Source organism: Opisthocomus hoazin, chromosome 1 (assembly GCF_030867145.1).
Source record: "Opisthocomus hoazin isolate bOpiHoa1 chromosome 1, bOpiHoa1.hap1, whole genome shotgun sequence".
In the NCBI taxonomy this organism is placed as follows: domain Eukaryota; kingdom Metazoa; phylum Chordata; class Aves; order Opisthocomiformes; family Opisthocomidae; genus Opisthocomus; species Opisthocomus hoazin.
The window spans coordinates 118,231,477-118,252,885 of NC_134414.1; the positions used below are offsets into that span (position 1 = coordinate 118,231,477).

General features: G+C 40.8%; 1 protein-coding gene across 8 annotated transcripts in view; it reads right to left on the reverse strand.

The window, feature by feature from the left end:
- ROBO1 (roundabout guidance receptor 1) overlaps positions 1-21,409 on the reverse strand; it is a 750,394-nt gene that overhangs the window by 94,223 nt on the left and 634,762 nt on the right. For all 8 annotated transcript variants that reach the window (XM_075434010.1, XM_075434043.1, XM_075434019.1 and 5 more), the window contains one exon: positions 20,859-21,016. In XM_075434010.1, the coding sequence (XP_075290125.1) occupies positions 20,859-21,016 (158 nt within the window). The remainder of the gene's footprint in view (positions 1-20,858; positions 21,017-21,409) is intronic.

Consider the following 21,409-nt stretch of genomic DNA (forward strand, 5'->3'; position numbering starts at 1 on the left):
CAGTGATCTTCTGAGAAGCAGCAGATCTGGCTCAGACTCCCACTTGCCGCGAGGAGAGGGCACCTCCCCTCTGAGACTGATTGTTCGTGGCTGGCTCCTCACCGACACGGATGTGAATCGCAGGCTCACGGATCCTTCCTGTGGCCGCTGCACATCCTCCTGTCGACTGCCTGCGAACGCTTTCCTCCCTGGAGCTGGCGCAGCAGCTTCCCAAGAGAAGAAGGAATTTCTGTCTTCCTCTGGGGGTAAACCTGAGCCCTTTACAGCACAGAATACAAGCTGAGAACCAAACTAAGCAAACAAAATTTGTCACAGGTGGGAAAAAGGCAGTGGATTGTTTCATACACTTCCAAGTTGGTATTCTGGTAGTTTTAAATTTTGAGACAAATTTGACTTCTCATTCAAAAACACTTTCTTTTGAAACTTTACAATGAAGTTTACTTCCAAAGAGGTGTTGGCCCTAACAACTAAACATTACAAATACACAAATATTTTGCAAAATGTGACCTTGAAAAAATATAAAATATTTTCTAACATAACTAAAAAATTACTGATTCTCTGACTTTTCACCAAGATGACATGTCACGGAAATGAGACCATGCTTCAAAAAGAGCATATAAACCTGGGTTAAGTTGCTATTGCATTTATCTGTGACTGTGCCTAAGCTTAGCAGAACTTTAACTTTCATACCAAGACTGTGCTGGACATATAAAGTTGTGAAAACATTAAAACTTTCACACCATTTGTGTAACACTTTCAGAAAAAGGAACAGATGCACCACATTGCTCTTCTTTCATGAACAGTTCAACACAAAAGTCATATATTAACCTGCCACATTTCACTCTTCCATCAGCGATCACTGCAACTCTTGTGACTGCAGCACATGCAAACCATAAATCACAGATTTCCTTGTATTTTTTGCGGTCTGCACACAAGCTTTGTGCTACAGGACTGAGGTAAAAACCTGCAGTCACAGGCAACCACAAGTAAATCTGACTGTAATTTCCATTTTTACTGAAGGAACACTGAAAAGCCACTGGGTTAGACATCACAGCTAGAGATAAGATCCCTGCTTGGAAGATGCTAAAATTTAAACTTACAAAGAATAGGGAGGAGAATGTATGGACAGAGAGGTAAAGATCTAAACTCCCAATCTCCCCAGCTCACACAGCAGCTCAGCGTCATTATTTTAATTTTTGTGCTCAACTTCAGATCCTCCAGACAGACTCAACAGGCAGCGAGTGACCTACAGTTCTCAATCCCTTCACAAATGTTCACCCTCTGTTGCCACAGAGGACTACACAATATAAGATGATCTTTAGCAATAGACTGTGAAGCCAGGAGCTATTTGGAGTTTCTGTTACTTCTAAAATAAGCCAGCACGGATCACAATCAAGCCAAAAAAAGCACACACTGTTCCCACTCTCCATACGTACTGGGATCGTTGCTCCCTGATGCTCATGCGTTCCCCATCACCACTCTGTAGCTCCCATACCCTCTGAGAGTTGCTGTCTGCGGGCTACTGCTGGGCTCACCACTGCAAAACACGGCTCCAGCGTCAGCGGGAACAGGCTGCCAACCCGTTCTTCTCTTCCCACGCAGCCCTTGCCTTCGGAGCAGCAAATCGCTTATTGCCCCACGTGTAAATGGAAGCGGGTAAGGTGCGAACAGCCAAGGAGACTGAAGAGATGGAAGCCTGAGGAATGCTGCCTTTCCCCTTGCCTCGCCCGCAGCCACTGGCTCTCGTCTGCTGGCGGCCAGGGGCTGCCCGAGCTGCTTAGGGGGGTTCTGGAGCCCTGCTGGGATGATTCCTTCCCTTGCAGGAGTCTCTTTTGCTATTCCTCTCAGATGCCATGATGGGTTTAAACTGCTGGCACGATTCTTGCTGTTGTTAAAAGGGTATTGTAAACTGCACCAATGGAAAAGCTGGAGGAAAAAAAAAAAGTGGCTGCAAGAGGGGAGAAACTGTTGTCGACACTGGAAGAATCAGCTGCTTGACTTATTCCATTTGTATTTACAAAGCAAACTATGATCTAGCTGACCAAGTTCTCTATGGAAATCTGTCTCTCCTGTTTGTGGCAGTTTGCTACTGGTGGAATGGGCTTGTAAAATTGGCTGAGAAGTTGAAATTACTCAGCACTTTCATTTTCCCAGTTTTTCTTGTGGCTGCGTGCATGCCTTTTTTTAAACTAGTACTATCCTAACAGAAATAAGGAGCTTTGATATAATTCTGTGTGAGCAGTGGAAAAACACATAAAGAATAGGAAGTGATCTTTACAGAAAACTGAAAGTGTTACCTGATCAGATTTCAGTTCGTTTGGTACAAATTATCTTTTTTATGACAGTGACAGGAAGTTAAAAACTGCTGTTGGCATTTCCATAGTCAACTTGCCTCCCTAAACACACAGAAATAGCCACACTACGCTTCTAAAACAGATACAAACCCAAATGCTCAGTCTGAAGTAAACAATTTTTAAAGACATTACTTTTTGTGTGCCAGCTACCCAATGTGGCAAACAGAAAAGAAGACATATCTTTGTAGTTAAATGACTCATCTACCTACCATCCTGGCCAAATTTCTCAAAAGCCGATGGCAAAAGTTAGGAGTCCTTGGCCACTGGGTAAGGTAAGGGCTAGTCAACACTTTTAACTATCAGATGAATGTATTGACCAGGAAGTAGAGTTTGCAGTTTCACTTTGAAAACCTGGTCCTGAATGCACATCACCAAAAGGCTGACTGTAGCCCATGGCATGAAGTATGCGGAGTGCCATCCTGAACCATCGGGGACGAGTAAGAGCTGCCCTCAGCTGGAGCTCCACCAACATCTCAACTCATCACTCCTGAGACCCTCTATGACTCCAATCAGCACTCCAAATACATAAAGATATTTCTAGGAAATATATTTATGACTGGCATTTCTCTGTGTTCCTGTTACTGCAAATTCTTCCTTTGCTGACTTTCTTCCCATGAAGATGCACCTCAAGGAAAGGTAAGGAAAATGATGCAAAAACTCGCACTAAAGGATGCTGGGGAAAGTTGACATACGTGAACAGCCATAGAAGACAGTATTTAAAGAACTGTCTTGATAGTATCTATGCAAACAAAAGACCTTATCAACAAGCTTCCTTATTAGTCTTCCTGCCTCCCTTATCAACAAACAAACATTAACAGGATCAACCACTATTGCAATACGTAAACAAATTTCAGTAGGTTACATCAGTACCCTGATGTCTGCACCAAGGTATAACCTTGCAGAAAATAATTGTGAACAGTAAAGTTCATCCTCATTTACCTTAGAGGACATGTTCGTTCCACACAGATCCACTGGTTCTGTTTATTTATGTCCAGAAAAGGTAAAGAAATGAACTTGCTACCCTTGCAAATTCTTTTTTAACGGAAAACTAATAATGCGGTATTCAAAACCTGAATAAACATTCAGAAATTAAGGCAAAAAGTTGTAAAAACCCTCAAGTATGATAAGAATAAAAACATAATCGTCAGCTGAACTAAGACTTCATCAACTATGCATTTTACTTTGCATTATACTGTTAGGGATTATACTTCAGGTACTTCATACAGACTTTTTCTAAGACAGTCATATTGTTGACTTTTTTTTAAGAAAAAAGAAAGCCAAATTCGATTGAAAATGGAAGTCAGTCATGACCAGAAAAGTCCTTATTTCAGAGGATGTTTGATATAGAGGGGAAAAAAAGTGTTCTGGTGATTCTCTTCACCTTTCAAATAGTTCCAGGAGTTACTACACATTTGACAAAATGTGCCATAAAATCTTAAAAAATTTTGTCCTTTGATGAGATCCACTCTCAGTGGACAGCAATGAAATGCTACATGTTTTCCTCAGACCTAAAGTTTGGCAAGAAACATTTGGTATAATATAATACAAATACTTCTACTATATTTCAGAAAAATGTTTAAATATTCTTAAATTTCTGAATACAGAAATTCTGGAAAATCCTATTAGATTCAAACTTTTGTTCAAGACCTGTAAGAACTAAAGCACAAATGCTGTACCACAGATATTATCACTGACATTTTCAAACATTCATGCAAAGAACAATTTGACATGCAGGCCTTTCTACACATAGAATATTAAAATCTTGTATTTGCTGTATTTAGAGTTGCCTTTAATAACATGCTAAGATTTTGATCTAGGCTCATTCTGCTCACACAGCAAGCTAATTTCATAGCATGCCTGGCTGGAAATATACCACAAATGTATGAGCTTATTAACCTAATGGTAACTTTTCCACAAATGCTTAGGAGAAATTAACCTTGAAGCGGAGGACTAGGCCTCTGCCGACTCTGACATGTTTGTAGTACAAAGCAGCAACTCTGTGCCCGAGACATAAGAGGAGGCAAAAAACAAAGCAGGAAGAGGGATTTAATGAGACGCACACTTCCTTGAGGAGTGCAGCACCAGGAGCTCATTAAGTGGGGATTTGGAACACGGAATACATATGGGATTCCATCAGAAAGAAATTTTAGATGCTAAATTAGTCAGCTAGGCACGTCGATATTACAGTGGTTTGAAGTGTTGTTTCTTTTTCTGTATGATCTTGTGCTTAAATAAACAGTACTTTTCCATTTCAGTAAGCTCTTTTGTGGCATTGTCAACCACTGTTCACGTGCTTCCAAAGGGAAAAGCCATGGGATCACACCTCACTGGAGTCAGCATAGCTACCACACTATTCTAAGTTTCCAGACATGTCTAAGAGAAGGAAAATGACATTAATCTAACTGAAAGGACTAAGTGATTTAAGGCTTGTTACCTAAAAAATTGTGCTCATGGTGTTTATAGAGAGGACAGGATACGACACTGCCCCATTAGTATCTCAGCTCTCTCACCTGAATGTAAAGAGGACATAGAATTACTTTGCATCCAGTTTGAATGCTGCAGATAGGTATCAAGGTGTAATGCATGTAGACCTGTTTCAAAGACTGCATTTTGTAGAAAGTAAGGAGGAAAGACTACAACAGTAAAATCTAGTAGCCTATGCGCTGCTTGGGATTAGAAGTAATCTTCTCCATTACCAGAAACAAAAATTGCACTGGCATTCTCCACGATACCTGTATAAACAAGTTATCATTACCTTATACAACTTCTCAGTGTTAGCTAGTGTTAATTCTCCAATAAGAATATGAAGAAATAGTTTGAAACAATGTAGGAGGGAAAATAAAACAGATTTTGGTATCTATCTCTGCTATTATTTCACGAATTCAAAGCTGATGGCCATAACGGTATCCAGGAGCAGATCTGGCCAATCAAATGCTGTACGCGTTTTATCAGAGGACAACCTTGACACAAATATGAACTTCACTGAGAGCACATTTATAGGTACAATACATTAAAACAATGAATTTTAATACATATTCAGTAAATCTGTGTCAACAGACTTTTTAAAAAAGAGTTTCCTTGGCTAGGTCCCACAGACAAGAACAGTATTTGCAAATATAATTTTCTGTGTTAGCAAATCAAAACCCATTTTAATTATAACCACTTAATTATCCAACAAGGTACCTTGGTAAGACAATTCCAAATAAACAAAGTGTCTTTAATCTGTCAGTAGCTAGAACTTACCCACAAAGCCAATACTTAGTGATGTCCTTTTGACGGTCATCACACACTTTTTTGCACTGTGTAGCTATCTAGTACTGTGAGCAACCGTTCAGGTATGAATCTGCCCATTTTCAAATTTAAAAAGAAAATGCATCCCCATCTTTTTATTTTTGCTAATAGCCATATAGTTATTATTTTAATAATTTAGGAAAAACAGAGATAAAGCTGTAAGTTCTAAAATTTCACATCCATTTTAACACAAAATTAGGAAGAAATGTAATTCATTCTCAAAAATCACCAAAACCTATTCCTGTGAAACAGCAGTGAGAGACCGAGGCTTCTGTTTAAGTTGTCTGAAACAGTGTAGGTTGATAAAGACTCCAAATGAACAGGTATCTCGAACATCACACACTGTAATGATGTGTTAACCTTGGTGGCAGGCAGAATAAAAGGGTCAATGGTTCAGCTGGCATCCCTGGGGGTGATCCTTCCACGTGAATTTGAGACTCATTGACAGGGCAGCACAGTAAAACTGACACTGAGGTTTAAGAAGCATATATGTTACAAAGATGAAGAACTGCCTTTTTCTTGAACTTTATATTCACAGCAGTAGAAGAAATGGCCCCTGTTAAGATGGCCATCTTAACAGTTAACAGTTAAGTTAACAGTTCTCCACCAGTTGAAATCCTAAAAGCAAACATTTTCAAAGGATATCTTCTATTTTTGAATCGGAAGTAATCAGCAAAGCTAGCTTGCAGGTTGATTTGCTCTGATTTCTCCAGCTCCTTTTAATTTTGCGATTTTAAAAGTTGTTTCCCCATGTCCTACTTTAAATGTCCAGATTGCGAAAGTTAAGACTTCTCCTCCTACTGAAAAACTGGTTACAACTACTTATATTTGATAGCTTCAAGAATAATAGATACAACAGACGACGTTTTAGACCAAAGCCTTTGATTTTGGATGCCAAAAGTAGAGTAACAGCAGTCACCTCCAGCTGGGTAATTCCACATATTTAAGAATGACTAATGCAAAAGATACCAGCTAGACCTATAACAAGGAAATTTTCTTTGCAGAAAGTCTCATTAGGATAAAAATGAAAATGAATATGGAGCATGTCCACAAAATTACAGCTGGCAAAAGGAAAGTAACTTAATAAGAAATAAGCCAATAACAACAGAAAGTGAAGCAGTAACAACAACAGCAACAAAAAGATGAAGAATGTCAACTCATTTAGCACTTCAAAAAGGGGCTTCTCCCTTGCCATAAATTATACTGCATACTTCTTTGGAAAGGGTGAAATATTAGCCTCAGCGAAGACCAGCAATACTCACACTGATTTCAGTAACGTCAGAATTTCACATTGAGAGTTCAGATGTGTGCAAAGTGTATTTGCATGAAATACACTAATCACAGACATTGTGAATGCAAATTTCCCAGGAGTTATAATCACGCAAAGTACCTACTATAAAGACAGTCTTAGTTTATTAATAAACTCTTGAAATCCTTGAATACAAGGGACAATCATTTCAAAACCACTTTGATCCTTCAGCGTATATCTTCAATGGTAAAGAGATGTTTTTGTTAAAGTAAAAGAAATTCTCAAAATATCTGCAACTGGGCTACATCCCGCAAGTATTATACAGTCACAAACACCTAGAGTGGCACATGGCCTGAGTCAGGGAGAATATTACTCTACTTTTCTGTCTACAAAAAAGAGCCTATTCATGATTAAGAATCACAAAATCACAGAATGTTCAGGGTTGGAAGGGACCTCTGTGGGTCATCTAGTCCAACCCCCCTGCCGAAGCAGGGTCACCCAGAGCAGGCTGCACAGGGCCTTGTCCAGGTGGGTCTTGAATATCTCCAGAGAAGGAGACTCCACAACCTCCCTGGGCAGCCTGTTCCAGGGCTCCGTCACCCTCAGAGGGAAGAATTTCTTCCTCATCCTCAGGTGGAACTTCCTATGCTTCAGTTTGTGCTCGTTGCCCCTTGTCCTTTTGCTGGGCATCACTGAAAAGAGTTTGGCCCCATCCTCTTGGCACCCACCCTTGAGCTATTGATAAGCATTTATAAGGTCCCCTCTCAGCCTTCTCTTCTTCAGGCTGAACAAGCCCAGCTCCCTCAGCCTTTCCTCACAGGAGAGATGCTCCAGTCCCCTCAGCATCTTTGTAGCCCTCTACTGGACTCTCTCCAGTTGTTCCTCATCTTTCTTGAAGTGCGGAGCAAGGGCAGAGTAGAGAGGGAGGATAACCTTTCCAGACCTGCTGGTCACACTCTTCACTTTGGCAAAGTGGCACAACACAGCTCTGTTGCAATAGTGTCAGGGTGCTTTACGTGTATGAATGAATTCAGTCCCATGAGTCATGAAATGCTGTACAAGAGGTACCGACCAATTTCAAGGCCTGCCCAAAATCACATGGGAAGATCGCAGCAGCCCTGCAATCAGCTTTGCTTAGCTCGCAGGACTCTGCCTTAAGGCAATCTTTCCTTTAGTGTACAATAGTTTTCCCTGTAGAAAATGTTTTGCATCTTGCTTCTAAAAATCATGTTGCAATGGCTGTATAGTCTCATGATAAAAACAGCTTATCTTCGATTCTATTTCAGTGTACAGGTCTGTCAGAGAGCAGAACCACTCATTCCTGGTGTCTGGAATACCTACCACGAACTATAAAATAGCTTCAGTCAGATACCTGCAGCTTCTACGGTAACACACGACCCTGAACAAGCAACTTTTTTTTCCTGCTTGATTTGTGTCAGGTCTTACTCCAAGAGAAATGCTCAAACTGAGCATAAGAGCTCAAAGTAATCCTAAGAGATAAAGGACTCAGATCAGTGGGAAGAACAAGATCTGCAGAGTCTGAAACATGAGCCATGGTGGAGGGAAGCCCAAGACATCATGTCAACAACTTTCACCTTCAAAAACTTGGCATTCTGAATGGCATAGCCACTTGGAAAAGCAACGATTCAAAATACCCAAACTTAGAGTCAAGAGCTCTTGACTCATAATCATTTTGTTCATGGAATCAAGCTTCACATTTTGTGAGAGAAGGCAAAGTTAGTTAAGCATACTTCTCTATGGTTAGTTTCAAAACTAAATATATTCCATGTAGCACTAAAAATACTTCGAGATATACACCAGGAAAGCATTTCACTTTCTCATCTTTTACTTTATTAACAGCATTATTTTCCCTGGAGGTTCTGTGGGTTTTTTCCCCTCTCTCAAACTTATAGGGAGAAGAATATAATCACTTTTCCCCCTCTTATCTATGTTCCCGCTCTCCCCCATGCAGTCAGAACCAGGAGGCCCAGCAGAGACAAGTGGACAACCGACAACAGCAGCAGAGAGAGAGGCAAAAGCAAAGCTGTTGAGTCAGAAGACAATAAGCATAATTAGATCCAAGTATAATTAACTACCCACACTTCCACATTAAACAAAAGAACAATCTTTATGTAACTACGTGCCAAACAGATTCTTGCTAGGTAATGATTTTTCAGGAAGGGGAAAAAAAAAAAAAATCAATTAATTGCTCACTGCAGCATGAGTATTAGCAAGAATTGTCCTACGGCTAGATAAGGCAAGAAAGTAGCTTTTTCTTTTTTCCTTTTAAGGAGGGCAACCACAAGAAGGCGGACTTGGTCCTGCATAATATTACACAGGAGTCTGGAATAACACCCAGCAATGTGTATGTTAGCCCCACACTACTGCATGTGGTGAATATCTGAACTTGGCAGTAAGTAATTGTGAGTATATTATTACCTGGAGAGAGAGAAGTAGTCTGTTGGGTTGAGGAAACCCAAGAACTGAAAAATTATTATTTTTGAAGTGCTGTGATTTGGACGAGACTTTTCATATAACCAGAAGCATCACAGGAAACTCAGTAAGGCAAAACTATCCAAACAAAGTGAAATAAGCAAAAATGAAGTTGACAGAACTTTCAAAAAGCAGACCAAAAAATCAAAGCAAACCAAACAAGAAGCTCTAATCACTTACATCTGTTCGAGGCTCCAAAAATGGGCACTGTTCTTCTCTACTATTTTTATTCTACATTTTTCGTTTGATTATGAGAACATAGTAGGTGCAAACTCAGCACATAGATTGTTGAGGTTTTATTAAACATGCTTTTAGAGTTAGTGTCATTTTTACTTTACAAAACTAATTCCTAAAAAAAGCATGATACACAGTAAAGTCTCAGTTAGCAGCTATCTGATATCTAGATTTTAAGTGGCAACATGTGGCTGCTGCAGTGTGCAAGCGACTAGGAATACCAAAATGCCAAGAACAATCAAATTTATAAGGTCCACTAGAGACTTTGAAGAACAAAAATGTACCTTTTTCCCCCCCCACCTTCTCCCCCTCCAAAAGGAGAGGGTTTCAGTGTTTGGAAAACAGTGAACACAGTGAGGAGCTGGGTTGCTTCACTTCACTCACATAGACTTGCCACAAATAATACATCGATTTCTTTAGGATATTTGTGTGTTAAAAGGTCTTTCATTCTTTACTAATGGAAATATCTCTGCATATGAGTATAAAGTAAAAGTAAATCCAGTAAAAAAAAAAAAAAAAAAAAAAAGTAAAAGGCTCCCATGTCCAGGAGTCTGCATGAAAGTACTTTGGAAAGCACAAAATTTCTAGCACTTTTCCGCACATTTTATCCATAGGGATTCTGAGTTCCACATCCAACGGACTGAACTCTAAACATGTTTTCTGCCTGTACAGTGTGCACGCTTCCCAGTATGAGTCCTAATGTTCGGTGTGTCAGATTCATAAAAGGCTTTGAAAGTCTGATTCTTCAAATATTGCTTTGCTTCTCATTGTTTTTGCTCATGATGAGGAACTGGAGCAGGCACACAGCGCAGCAGTCCCCAAGGGGCTGGGAAGAACGGTGTTGCCAGGAATGGATTTTTACCTTAGAGAAGGATGTCCACACTCCACATGTAGGATATCCATGCAGCTGATGAAGGGAGGGGAGGAGAAGAACTAACTTTCTAAACCTAACCTTCATCTTTATTGTGCATAATATAAGCAAAGGATCCTTTTCTGACTGCTTAAAAAAACTAACCAAAGAAAAATGTTTCTTTTTCATTACGAGAATAAAGTGAATGAAGAAATAATTTCCCTCCCACATCCTTTCTTCATCTCCCTTACCCATCCCCAAAACCCCCAACAACTAGACTGTCAGCCAAACCAAACAAAGAATTTACTTTCTCAGCATAATAAATCACCTTTGCTCCTAACCACTCAAATAATAAAGTCCTACACGCTTTGGATAGCTCAAGTAACCTAGTCTGAGATAACAGCCACCTGTTTTTCCATTATTTTTAAGGAGAAGCTTCCCAGGCTCCACTTCTATCATTTCAGATGGTCCCAGACGTTCAAAACTTTCAGTAAGTCATCTTAATAGGAAAATCCTGATAGTCTAATGTCTAGGCCTGTTGAAGTCTCAAAACTCAGATATCTAACACATACTCTATTTGATGCAGGCATTTATTTTCTTTTATTATCTAGGTCATCAGTTCACGACTAGGGACAAAACAAATCCACGAAGCATTTTGACTCAGTGATGAGTTTTCAAATTCCTTTAAGTCCGCACAGCATTTGCAAAAGAACATTCTTCCTCACTTGACTTGTACACTTAAAATTAGAAATCAGTGTAAAATAAAGTTGAGCATAGAAAAATACATATTTAGTTCACATTAAAGGCATACTGTTCATTACTGATGGGTGAAACAATACCGAGAAACCATAGTTATGCATGTCTAATGCCTAACATTTTAAGTGGCAAGAAGACAAAATAGCGAATGCTAAGGAACATTTTTGAAAGAAAAACCAGAAAGAATACACATTCTTAAGCTAGAGGTACAGTATGATCAGCAATAACTTGGTTTAAAATACCAGCAATTAAATGACTACAAGGAGCCTTTTAATCTAACGCTGAATTATGAAGAGTTTTAATTCCAGTACTTTCAATTAGTGTGAACATAGTCTATAAATGCCCTTGGGAACACATGAGGTCAGTTTGGTCCTAAATGCAAAATCTAGTCTCTGTGATAGCCAGCACAAGCCTACAGAACCTGGTGTACTCTCCAGTCCACAGATGTTTGACATTGGGCCACCCTTTTGCCCTGCATCATGGTGCCCCTTCCCCTTCCACTAATTCCACAGGCCAATACTGCCCTTTGGAGATGTCTCCTGAAAAGACATCACATCAAGTGTGAACTAATGCATTTTTTACCCTGTCCTACACCTTATTCAGCAACCTTGCATAAAAGATTCAAGGTTAATTATGAGTCATTTAAAATAATTAGAACAATGTTTGGCATTGAGTATGTACCCTCACCAAGTTTGCTGATGACACCAAACTGGGAGGTGTGGTAGATACACCGGAAGGCTGTGCTGCCATTCCGCGTGACCTGGACAGGCTGGAGAGTTGGGCAGAGAGGAACCTGATGAGGTTCAACAAAGCCAAATGCAGGGTCCTGCACCTGGGGAGGAACAACCCCATGCACCAGTACAGGCTTGGGGTGGAACTGCTGGAGAGCAGCTCTGTGGAGAGGGACCTGGGTGCACTGGTGGACGACAGGTTGACCATGAGCCAGCAGTGTGCCCTGGCTGCCAAGAAAGCCAATGGGATCGTGGGGTGCATTAGGAGGAGTGTGGCCAGCAGGTCGAGGGAGGTTCTCCTTCCCCTCTACACCACTCTAGTGAGGCCTCATCTAGAGTACTGTGTCCAGTTCTGGGATCCCCACTGCAAGAAAGATGAAGAGCTACTGGAGAGAGTCCAGCGGAGGGCTATAAAGATGATGAGGGGACTGGAGCATCTCGCCTATGAGGAGAGGCTGAGGGAGCTGGGCTTGTTCAGCCTGAAGAAGAGAAGGCTGAGAGGGGACCTGATATATGCTTACAAATATCTCAAGGGCGGGTGACAGGAGGATGGGGCCAAACTCTTTTCAGTGGTGCCCAGCAACAGGACAAGGGGCAAGGAGCACAAACTGAAGCGTAGGAAGTTCCACCTGAGGATGAGGAAGAACTTCTTCCCTCTGAGGGTGACGGAGCCCTGGAACAGGCTGCCCAGGGAGGTTGTGGAGTCTCCTTCTCTGGAGATATTCAAGACCCGCCTGGACAAGGCCCTGTGCAGCCTGCTGTAGGTGACCCTGCTTCGGCAGGAGGGTTGGACTAGATGACCCACAGAGGTCCCTTCCAAACCCTACCATTCTGTGATTCTGTGAAACACTTCAGAGTAAATAAGGAGCTTTTTCCTCAACTTTTTCTTGCAGCAAACATCACGCTAATGAAGAAAGTATTCAGACAGTTGACTGTAAGAGCTATAGAGAAGGAAGGGAATGTCCACACGGGTGTTTTCAGGCCATTTGCTTTGGGTTGGCACATGGTGACTTCAAGCCAACGCAAGCTCATTTTGCCCTTACCCTCGGCGTGACAGAAGCTGTGTGGCCATATTAGTACAGCACCGTGCTGGAGTGATCCAGCCTGTCTCTCAGCAGGGCTTATTAGCTCAGGCTCGGCGCCACATTAACCGCTGCCATATGGCTTCTGGTCGATTCAAAGAGCAAAGTGAATGAGCTCACATCTGCCTGAAAAAGTCTGCATTGCTATGCTCTTTAAAATAGCAAACCTGCAAAAAGCTGCGAGGAGAGAATCTCGTAATAGGGTAGGATTTTCAATCCACTTTTACTTCAGTGCTTGTAGAAATACAAGCTGTCACTATTAACAGCTGTGGTCAGAGTTGGAAACTACTCATGGATGTGTCAGAGATGAAAAGTTTCATCTCAAAGAGCTGAGTCTGAAAAATGATGTGAGTATGGTAAGACTCCAAATAAGATGGAAGAAAAGAAAGAGGAAAATTAATACAAAAATAAAAGTACATCCGATATTTTCTCTTTTTTCTGTTAGCCTAGGCTATTAGTCAGATTTTTTACACCCTTCCAAGATGAGCAGGGTTCTCTGTAGAAGGCAGCAATGCTTTTAGGGCTCAGCCAAAATACCCACAAACAAGATACAGAACAAGGTGACAAATGCTAATCAAAGATTAACATACCACTAAAAAGAGCTCAGATATGCCGGTGATAGTAAAACAATGGCAGTGGAAGCAGCAGCATAGCAGGAAGTACCAGGAGAACTCTCTGCCTTAGCACAGAAAGAGTGGTTGTGTAGATGTTGAAACCCAAGTGGTTTAGACATAGCAGGGGAAACTTCAGGCACGCAGAGAGACTTGAGGAGGAAGATGAGAAAGGTGCCCTGATGATAGCGCAGGAGACAACAGAAGCACATGCCACGGTCAGAACAGAAAACAAGGGAGATTATCCAGAAGACACATTCTGAACGATGTGTGGAATTTGCAGAGCATAGAGACTCCAAGAGAAGCAACAGGGACCCTGAAACAGAGGTTTAAGCATGAATGCAGAAAAACAATATCACACTTTGGAAAAACTAAGATCAAGAAACAGGAGGATTTAGAGACATTCTCGCTACCCTCTGGGACAGCTGTGTGGTTCCAAATTATCTTTCACAATCTTTTACATTTTTTTGACCTTGGGGTGCCAAGTTAACTCACAGCAGCTCCAGTTGTGTTGCCAGAGGAAGCAATATTAATATCAGAAGAAACAGAAAACATTGACAAAAACTACTCTTGATCCTCAAGGAAGCCACCATTGTGGGGAGCAGCAGATGAAGGAAAAAGAGAGGTAGAGTGGGAAGCTAACCCTCTCAGGGAGTGAGGAAAAGAAACCGAATGAAGAAAAAGGACTGGAAGAAAGGAAATTGCTGGGGGGCAACAAATACATATTGGGAATCAGAAGAAAAAATACACTTCTCTTTCTAACCCTCCTGGGGCACATAGGAAATTGCTGCCTGCCCTTTAATCTGCCCCAAAAAAAGAAAAACAATTAAAATGAAACAAAACCCTGAACTGTAGGTACTTGCTCCTCCCCTTCCCCTCAGCCCCATTGCTTTGTGTGCTGTGCACCCAGGCCATGATCTTTCATGCAGCTCTCCATAGGACAGACTATGTTACCTTAAGCATTACGTCTTCTACAGGAATATGCGTTTCTTTTGCTACGTATCTAAAATCCATAATCTGGGGAGATTAAAATGTTAAGAGATTAATGATTAATAAACTAAAGAAAAAAAGAGAGGTCAGCAAAAAAAGAGAAGTGGAGAAGAAAGAAATAAGGATAAACATCTTGAATTAATTTGGAGTAGCACCACAACAGTATGGTTTGCGTCAGGAGCGTAGCTGTTTTAAAGGGTTAAGTCTGTTACTCCTGCACAGCACACAGAAACAAATTTGATCAGTTTTTGTTTCCTTATTCTTGATTCACCTCTCCTCTGCAATTTTTCCCACTGCAATTTAACTTTGGAAGGGAAGGCCTCTTTCCTAAACAGCAAATTAATTTCTGCTTTTTCCACTGTTCCCTCCAATACAAACAACGCTTTTCTCTTTTCCTTTTTAACCGATAGGCACAGTAGTTTCTTCCATTTCTTTTCTCTTTCTTGTTATGATTGAGATCACATTGGGATCACCTATGTAGTTTTAAACTTGCCAAAGCACAATGAGACTGTGAATGGTTTCCACCAAGAAGAATGAACGAAGTTCTTTTTGACAATTCATTAACAAAAGATCTGGGGCAAATAAAGAAAACGTCTTCCTGTGGATGGTACCTTTAAGGAGGTTTTCCTGTCACAGCAGAAGATCAGAGGCTTTGTTTTCACATTTTGCAGAAAAGATTTTCATCACTCTTGTGTAAAAATACTATTGTGCAAGACACAACAAATGCTTCATATTTGTGATGTACTATTTAAGGGCCAGGAAACAAAACAGGAATCAAGAATTCAAGTTACAACTTATCTAAAATAAGAGTGTAAGTCATTCAAAACTGTTGATGTCACAAGACAGCCACACAAAAAAGGAATGAAAGACTGTATGCATTATTCATCCTGTAACTTTGATCTTAAAAGCTAAGAAACTTGAACAAGAAAAGATAAATGGCTTCTCAAGCTTTTTCTTTTAAAAATCAAATGAGGATGATTCAGGATAAATGATAGGTAAGAGTTAATATGAAGGAGAGGAAATTGCAATCACAGTGCTGCACCAAAGATTCAATGCAAAGGCTTTGCTTTTTGTATTCAATTACAAAGGCTTTCTTTTTTAGGTACCAGCATCCTTTTTCATGTATATGTAAAAGATTTTACCTATTAAAATTTCATGTTCAATATGCATAGCTTTTTTCTTCTACCTCCTACACAGCGACTTCATGTGAAAAATTAGGAAGTTTCCTGAAGCATGGGCTACTGTTGGTCATGAGGCAGGAACAGCAGAAGCTGTGAAACCCTGACCTCCAAACCTGGCTCAAACATCAGTTTGCTCCTGACCTTATGCAAGGTACGAATACACTCTCCCCACTGGGGAAGTATTGATAATTACAGGCACTCTGACTGCTTCCTGATTTTACTGAGGCTTAGTTAATCATGCAGGCATTGCCCTTAAAATATGGGACAAATTGAGAGAGAGATCCAAAAGCGCACGGAGGTTCCCCTGTCTAGATGGCAGAGTCACAAAATCCTCTTTGAATGCTTTGTGCTCCTGAGAGTCTGTAATTATTGCCAGTTTTTGCCTAAAGATATGCTCAAAGGCCCCACCATCTTGGTTAGATTACTGATGTCAGCATCTTCTATACAGGCAATCGCATATGGGATTCACAAAGAAGATGGAGCAGCAACACAGTTCCTCCAGGGAGGCTCTGAGCAAACCTAAGGCAGGCAGACGACACCGCCTTCAGCACAAATCACAGCACACCAGCCATTTACATCAAGGGCAAAGCCAGAGGAAGAGTGCCTTCACATTACAGCACACAGCTGGAGGTTTTCCTTGTCTAAGCTTCCAAATTGTTACCTCCACACAAGCAGTTAGCACTAATCAGCTGATAGAGTGGGGCGAGACAGGTGGGAGAAAAAGGCTGGCTGGATGTAAGGGCAGGTTGTGAGATGGAGGAAATGGATGGGGAATGAGGTGAAAATGTCATTGCAGTGGTGTGTGGTAGGAAGGCAGTGGGGACACCGCTTGAAAAGTAGTGGGAGGTTTTGGGGTACAACAGGAAGATGGCTGAGAAGTGACTGGAGGCACTTCATTTCCCCCACTGGAGGTATTCACAGGCTTACAAGCAACCAATATTCACTAAAATTGCTGTGAGCGCCCAAGCAAGTCATTGCTAATGGTACTCACCGCCACTGATGCTCCTGCCAACGGCATCTAGACAAAATACATTTGGAAAGACCAAGCCCAGTGACTACAGCAGTCAGCAGAAACTAGGAGACCGATTGCGCTTCCTCCTCAGCCTGGGGGAATGCAAGCTCATAGCTTTCGACGCCAGGGTAAGCGCCTGAAACACGTGGCTACGTCCTAACGAAACTGGGCTGCCATGCAAAGTAGGTGGCTAGAGTGATGGCGCTGGGAGCAGCCCTCTTCCTGGTGAGGACACCTAGGAGCCAGGAGTCTTGGCCTAGATCCTCGCTCCAAGCAATTCACGGGTCTATGAACTTCACCTGGCAAGACAGCGGTTCCAAACCCATAAACACCACGAAGGGCTGGAAACAGAACGAGGAACTTCCCCAGCCCGGTGAGCTCCCTTCTCTCTTATTCATCAGACAGCACCTTGCATCTTCTTTCTCCACTGCATCTCACCTCCAAGAGGAGAGTCGCACAGCCTCTCCTAGTGCAGATGGAACCTTTCAGAAACTGGAAAAATACATTTTATTTTTACATTGTTCGTAGTGACAAATTAGAGCTATTCACTGGACTGCACTGAAGCACTCCTTTTCAGCTATATACATCATAGGAGGGATTCTTGATTCCACAGGAATCCCAGGAGAAAAATTAACTAGATGAGCACAGAATCACGCTAGTTCTGCTCTGGCCTCATATAATTGTTTTTCAATTCAACAAATCAAATTAAAGATAAGCATTTGCTTTACATGCAAGACTGTCACTCCCACTTCATTTGTAATACCCGGAGAGGGATTAGCCACATCGAGCATATGCTTTCATACTGTGGTGTAAAAAACACACACGAGAAAAATCATGTTTAGCTCCAGTGCACTGAGATAACTGTTTATACACAACATATTAAAGAGCAGAGAGAAAAAAAATGTTTTAATGACGATTCTTCATCAGATGCACCCAGTGGACACGTGTGCACGGAAGAGCCTACACCGAGTCTGACTTGTGCTAAAACTGAGCAGTACTGAGAGCTGTGCTCAAAGAAAATGCCTGTTTCCATAATCCCCATGGCAGACAGCTGTGCCCATACCCCTTATTTGTTCCATTCACTACTGTCTATAACCTGAAAGACATATAAATTTATTTCTCTTCAAAGCACATTTATTTGCCCTACAAATGGACCAAAAATATGCAAAGACTACTTTGATTTTTATTATCTCACCTACATAAACATATTGATTTCCTTAACCCTGACAGGACAAAAGAATATTTTCATTTTATTGCATTCCAGAGGAAGTTGTGCCTTGACTTGGATCTTATTTAACTGCTATTTGTCTACATCTCTTGCTTCAAACTCTCTGTTAGGAACCAAGCTACCACCTCTGTTTCTCTGGCACCCTTAATACTCAGTCTGTAAAGCCCAGTTCTGCTGACTCAAAGATCAACATTGTCATTGCAGATGAGGAAAAAAGCTTCCATATATTAAGAATAAGGTTGCTTCATGGACTTATCATCTTTTTGAAGAAAGTATAGATATGAATCAAAAAAGAGAGGTCAAGTGTCATCCCTTTTTCCAGAAAAAGAACAATCTGAATGTTTATTTCAAATGTGTTGTCAGAAAGAAAAGCATTAGTACATAATGCTTTGAACAGCCTTTGACATGTACAGAACTCTTAAAATGGCAATGAGTAAAAGATCAACAAGCCTTTAAGAATGAAAACAACTGGATGGAAGCCATCGAAGTATTTTCATTGATTAAATGCCCACTGGTATTACATATATATTGAACACCAACACATATAGTTTGACATTTTCTGATCTGGTAATTTCATGGCTTGAAAAAAGAAGGTAACACCTGCAAGTTATATTACCTGAAACCCAGTCTCACTGAGTCAATGATAATTTTGCCACCAAATGAACGTAGGTGTTCACTTTAAATACAGGAACTGAAATGGAAAACTCTTTTTTTCTTTAAAAAAAGGTTGATTTAATGTAAAAATGAAATCTACCACTTAAAGCCCAACAACTTCATCCTCATTTCAGCTGTTGTACTCTTAATTCTTTATGTTCCTGTTACTAAACTGAAATGGAAATGACCTAAAGGACATAAGTTAACAGAAATGGAATAATTCTAAGTCAGGTTTCAAAATTAATATTTTTTGCCTATCTGTCCTTTAGCATGTTGTCCATTCCAGGTCCCAGTCTCCCCTCACCTCCCAGCCACTAGCAAGATAATACAGATGGTTGCTGCAAAGCTGTCAAGACATACATCTGAATGCATATTTATCCACTTGGCAAGATCCTGCTACAGCTGTAAGTCGATGCAAATCTGCATTACAATGTAGCTTCAGTCTCTTGCCTGTGTGAGAAATCAGCCATGATATTAATAGTGCTGCTTAAGACAATGCCAGGCAAATATGACGTAAACGAATGCAGTTGAGCTAGCTATCGCAGCACTGTTAATCTACACCTCTGAAAACAAAAACTCATTTGGGTATGTGAAACAAGTGTATATCTACACCTACATCAAAACTCATTTTCATCTGTTTGTTTTTGGAAGCAGAAACTGATAACGCAAGATAACTCCACCAGATGTCATGGTGAAAGAGTACTATGTAGGTGAGTGTTTGACACAGTCACCAGAAAAGAAAACCAAAGTGAGGGTCTGTCTTCCATCCTAAGCACAGTTTTAATAAACACAGGTGGCACTGCCAGTAGGTGACACTTGTTTCTGTTCTGGGTATGTCTTTGTTCTGGCAGCTGGAAGAGCAGATTTCATGTATAATGAAAGAAATGTACTTACTAGGCAACACCTGAAAATCCTTCAAGAGAAAAATTATGGCAATAGAAAATGTAAGTTTAGAAAGCATTTCCTGAAAAACAAAATAGCACTGGAATCTTCTCTTTATCTCAGGTCAATTGACTTGTCACAGTGGGAAGGAGATTTGAAAAGGAAATTGCAAGTTCTTAGCAAGTATGATTGGGAGGAACTGAGTTAATAGCCAGCAATCAGTATAGGTTTGGTAGGGTACTTAAAAATTTAAATGTATGCATATGCCACCACTACAGAATGCCTGAGCTTTGCCTTGTTTGTAAAAAACAAATGGAACAACAGGCAACTGAAATCTCAAACAGATACGGTAATCTTTTGCTTAGATTGCTGGGGTTTAGGTGTTCCTCCACTAAAAATTTCCCTCTTTCCAGCATATGATTCAGGTTTATAAATTGCATGTGCCTCTGACCTTGTTTTACGCTAGCAACCCTCCCAGTACCAACAGGATCCTGTACGGTATGTGCTTTCAGATGACACCATTTCTCACTATATGGAAAGATGTTTTGTATCACCATGTTGCAGCACATAAATGTCTTTTGAACTCTTTAGGCTGAATAGCTTATTGTTTCACATGTCAAAAATTAAAAGAAGGATAGTTCTCCGATTTGAGACGCTGCTTTATCCATACTTTTGAGTAATCGCGTACTGTATTCAGCAAGCTACGGATACAAATGAGTATGAGAACACCTCTAATGAGAAAACAGCTTAATTTGAGAGGGCAGGATAAGCCACTATCTCTCTAAAGAAATGTGACTATATCCAAAAGCCTTCTTATCCTAATACAACGGACAATTTTCTGCACAGATTCTTTTCAACAGAGTTACAAGAGTTCTCACTTAGACTACTAGTAGTTCCTCTTTCCAACCAAAGCAGGCAGGTATCATAGGCTGCAGAAATTTGTAAGTGGATAAAAGGGAAGAAAATTACAGGAGAGCGACAAATGTAATGAATTTCATTTCCGCAAGCTTCTAATTCCTCTGAGGAACAGAAGAACATAGGTTTTGCATAGCCTTCTTCAACAAACAAATGCCTACCCTGCAATAAAGTAGTATGAGACTAGAGAACGCATTCCAAGCTAAATGCCAATTAGCTTTGCCTCCAAGGCAAGGGAAGGACAGATCCCAGAAAGTGCAGTACGGCAGGATGCCCGCATGCTAAAGAGACTAGTAGTTCTAGATTAATTGATTTTTACATTGGTTGAAAACTTTTTATACTTACTGTAATTCTCTCATCTTTGTCATCTAGTGGGGTCCCATCTTTTTTCCATGATATAGTGGGTTCTGGGTGACCTCTCGGGGGCTGACATTCCATCACTGCAGGTTCACCCACAGCTACCATTACGTCTGACGGATTTTGTCTGAAGTCATCCCGTAGAACTGAAAGAATAAAGAAAATGAAGTAAAAAATTGCTCAACGATACAGGCAAGCACAACAAAGTGTTTTGTTTTGGCCTTTAATGGTCCCTGTTGTCACTGAACTTTATCTTAATGAACAATTCAGTTCATGAATTTAATTTGGCATCTGCAGACGACCTCTGGTACTTCCACACAGCAACAGAGAAAAGCCATGTACAACTCATATTTAACTTCCAACATACCAGCCGAGTGACTTCAACACAGACAGAGGTGGAAGGCTGACACAGACATAGGACTGTCCACACAGAAGAGCTGCCTCACTCGGCTGTGTGTGGCACAGCATCTGCCTGGCATGTGAGCACACGATTCCTACCGCAGCTGAAGGCACAATGTCTTCTGCTCAGGCAGAAGGTC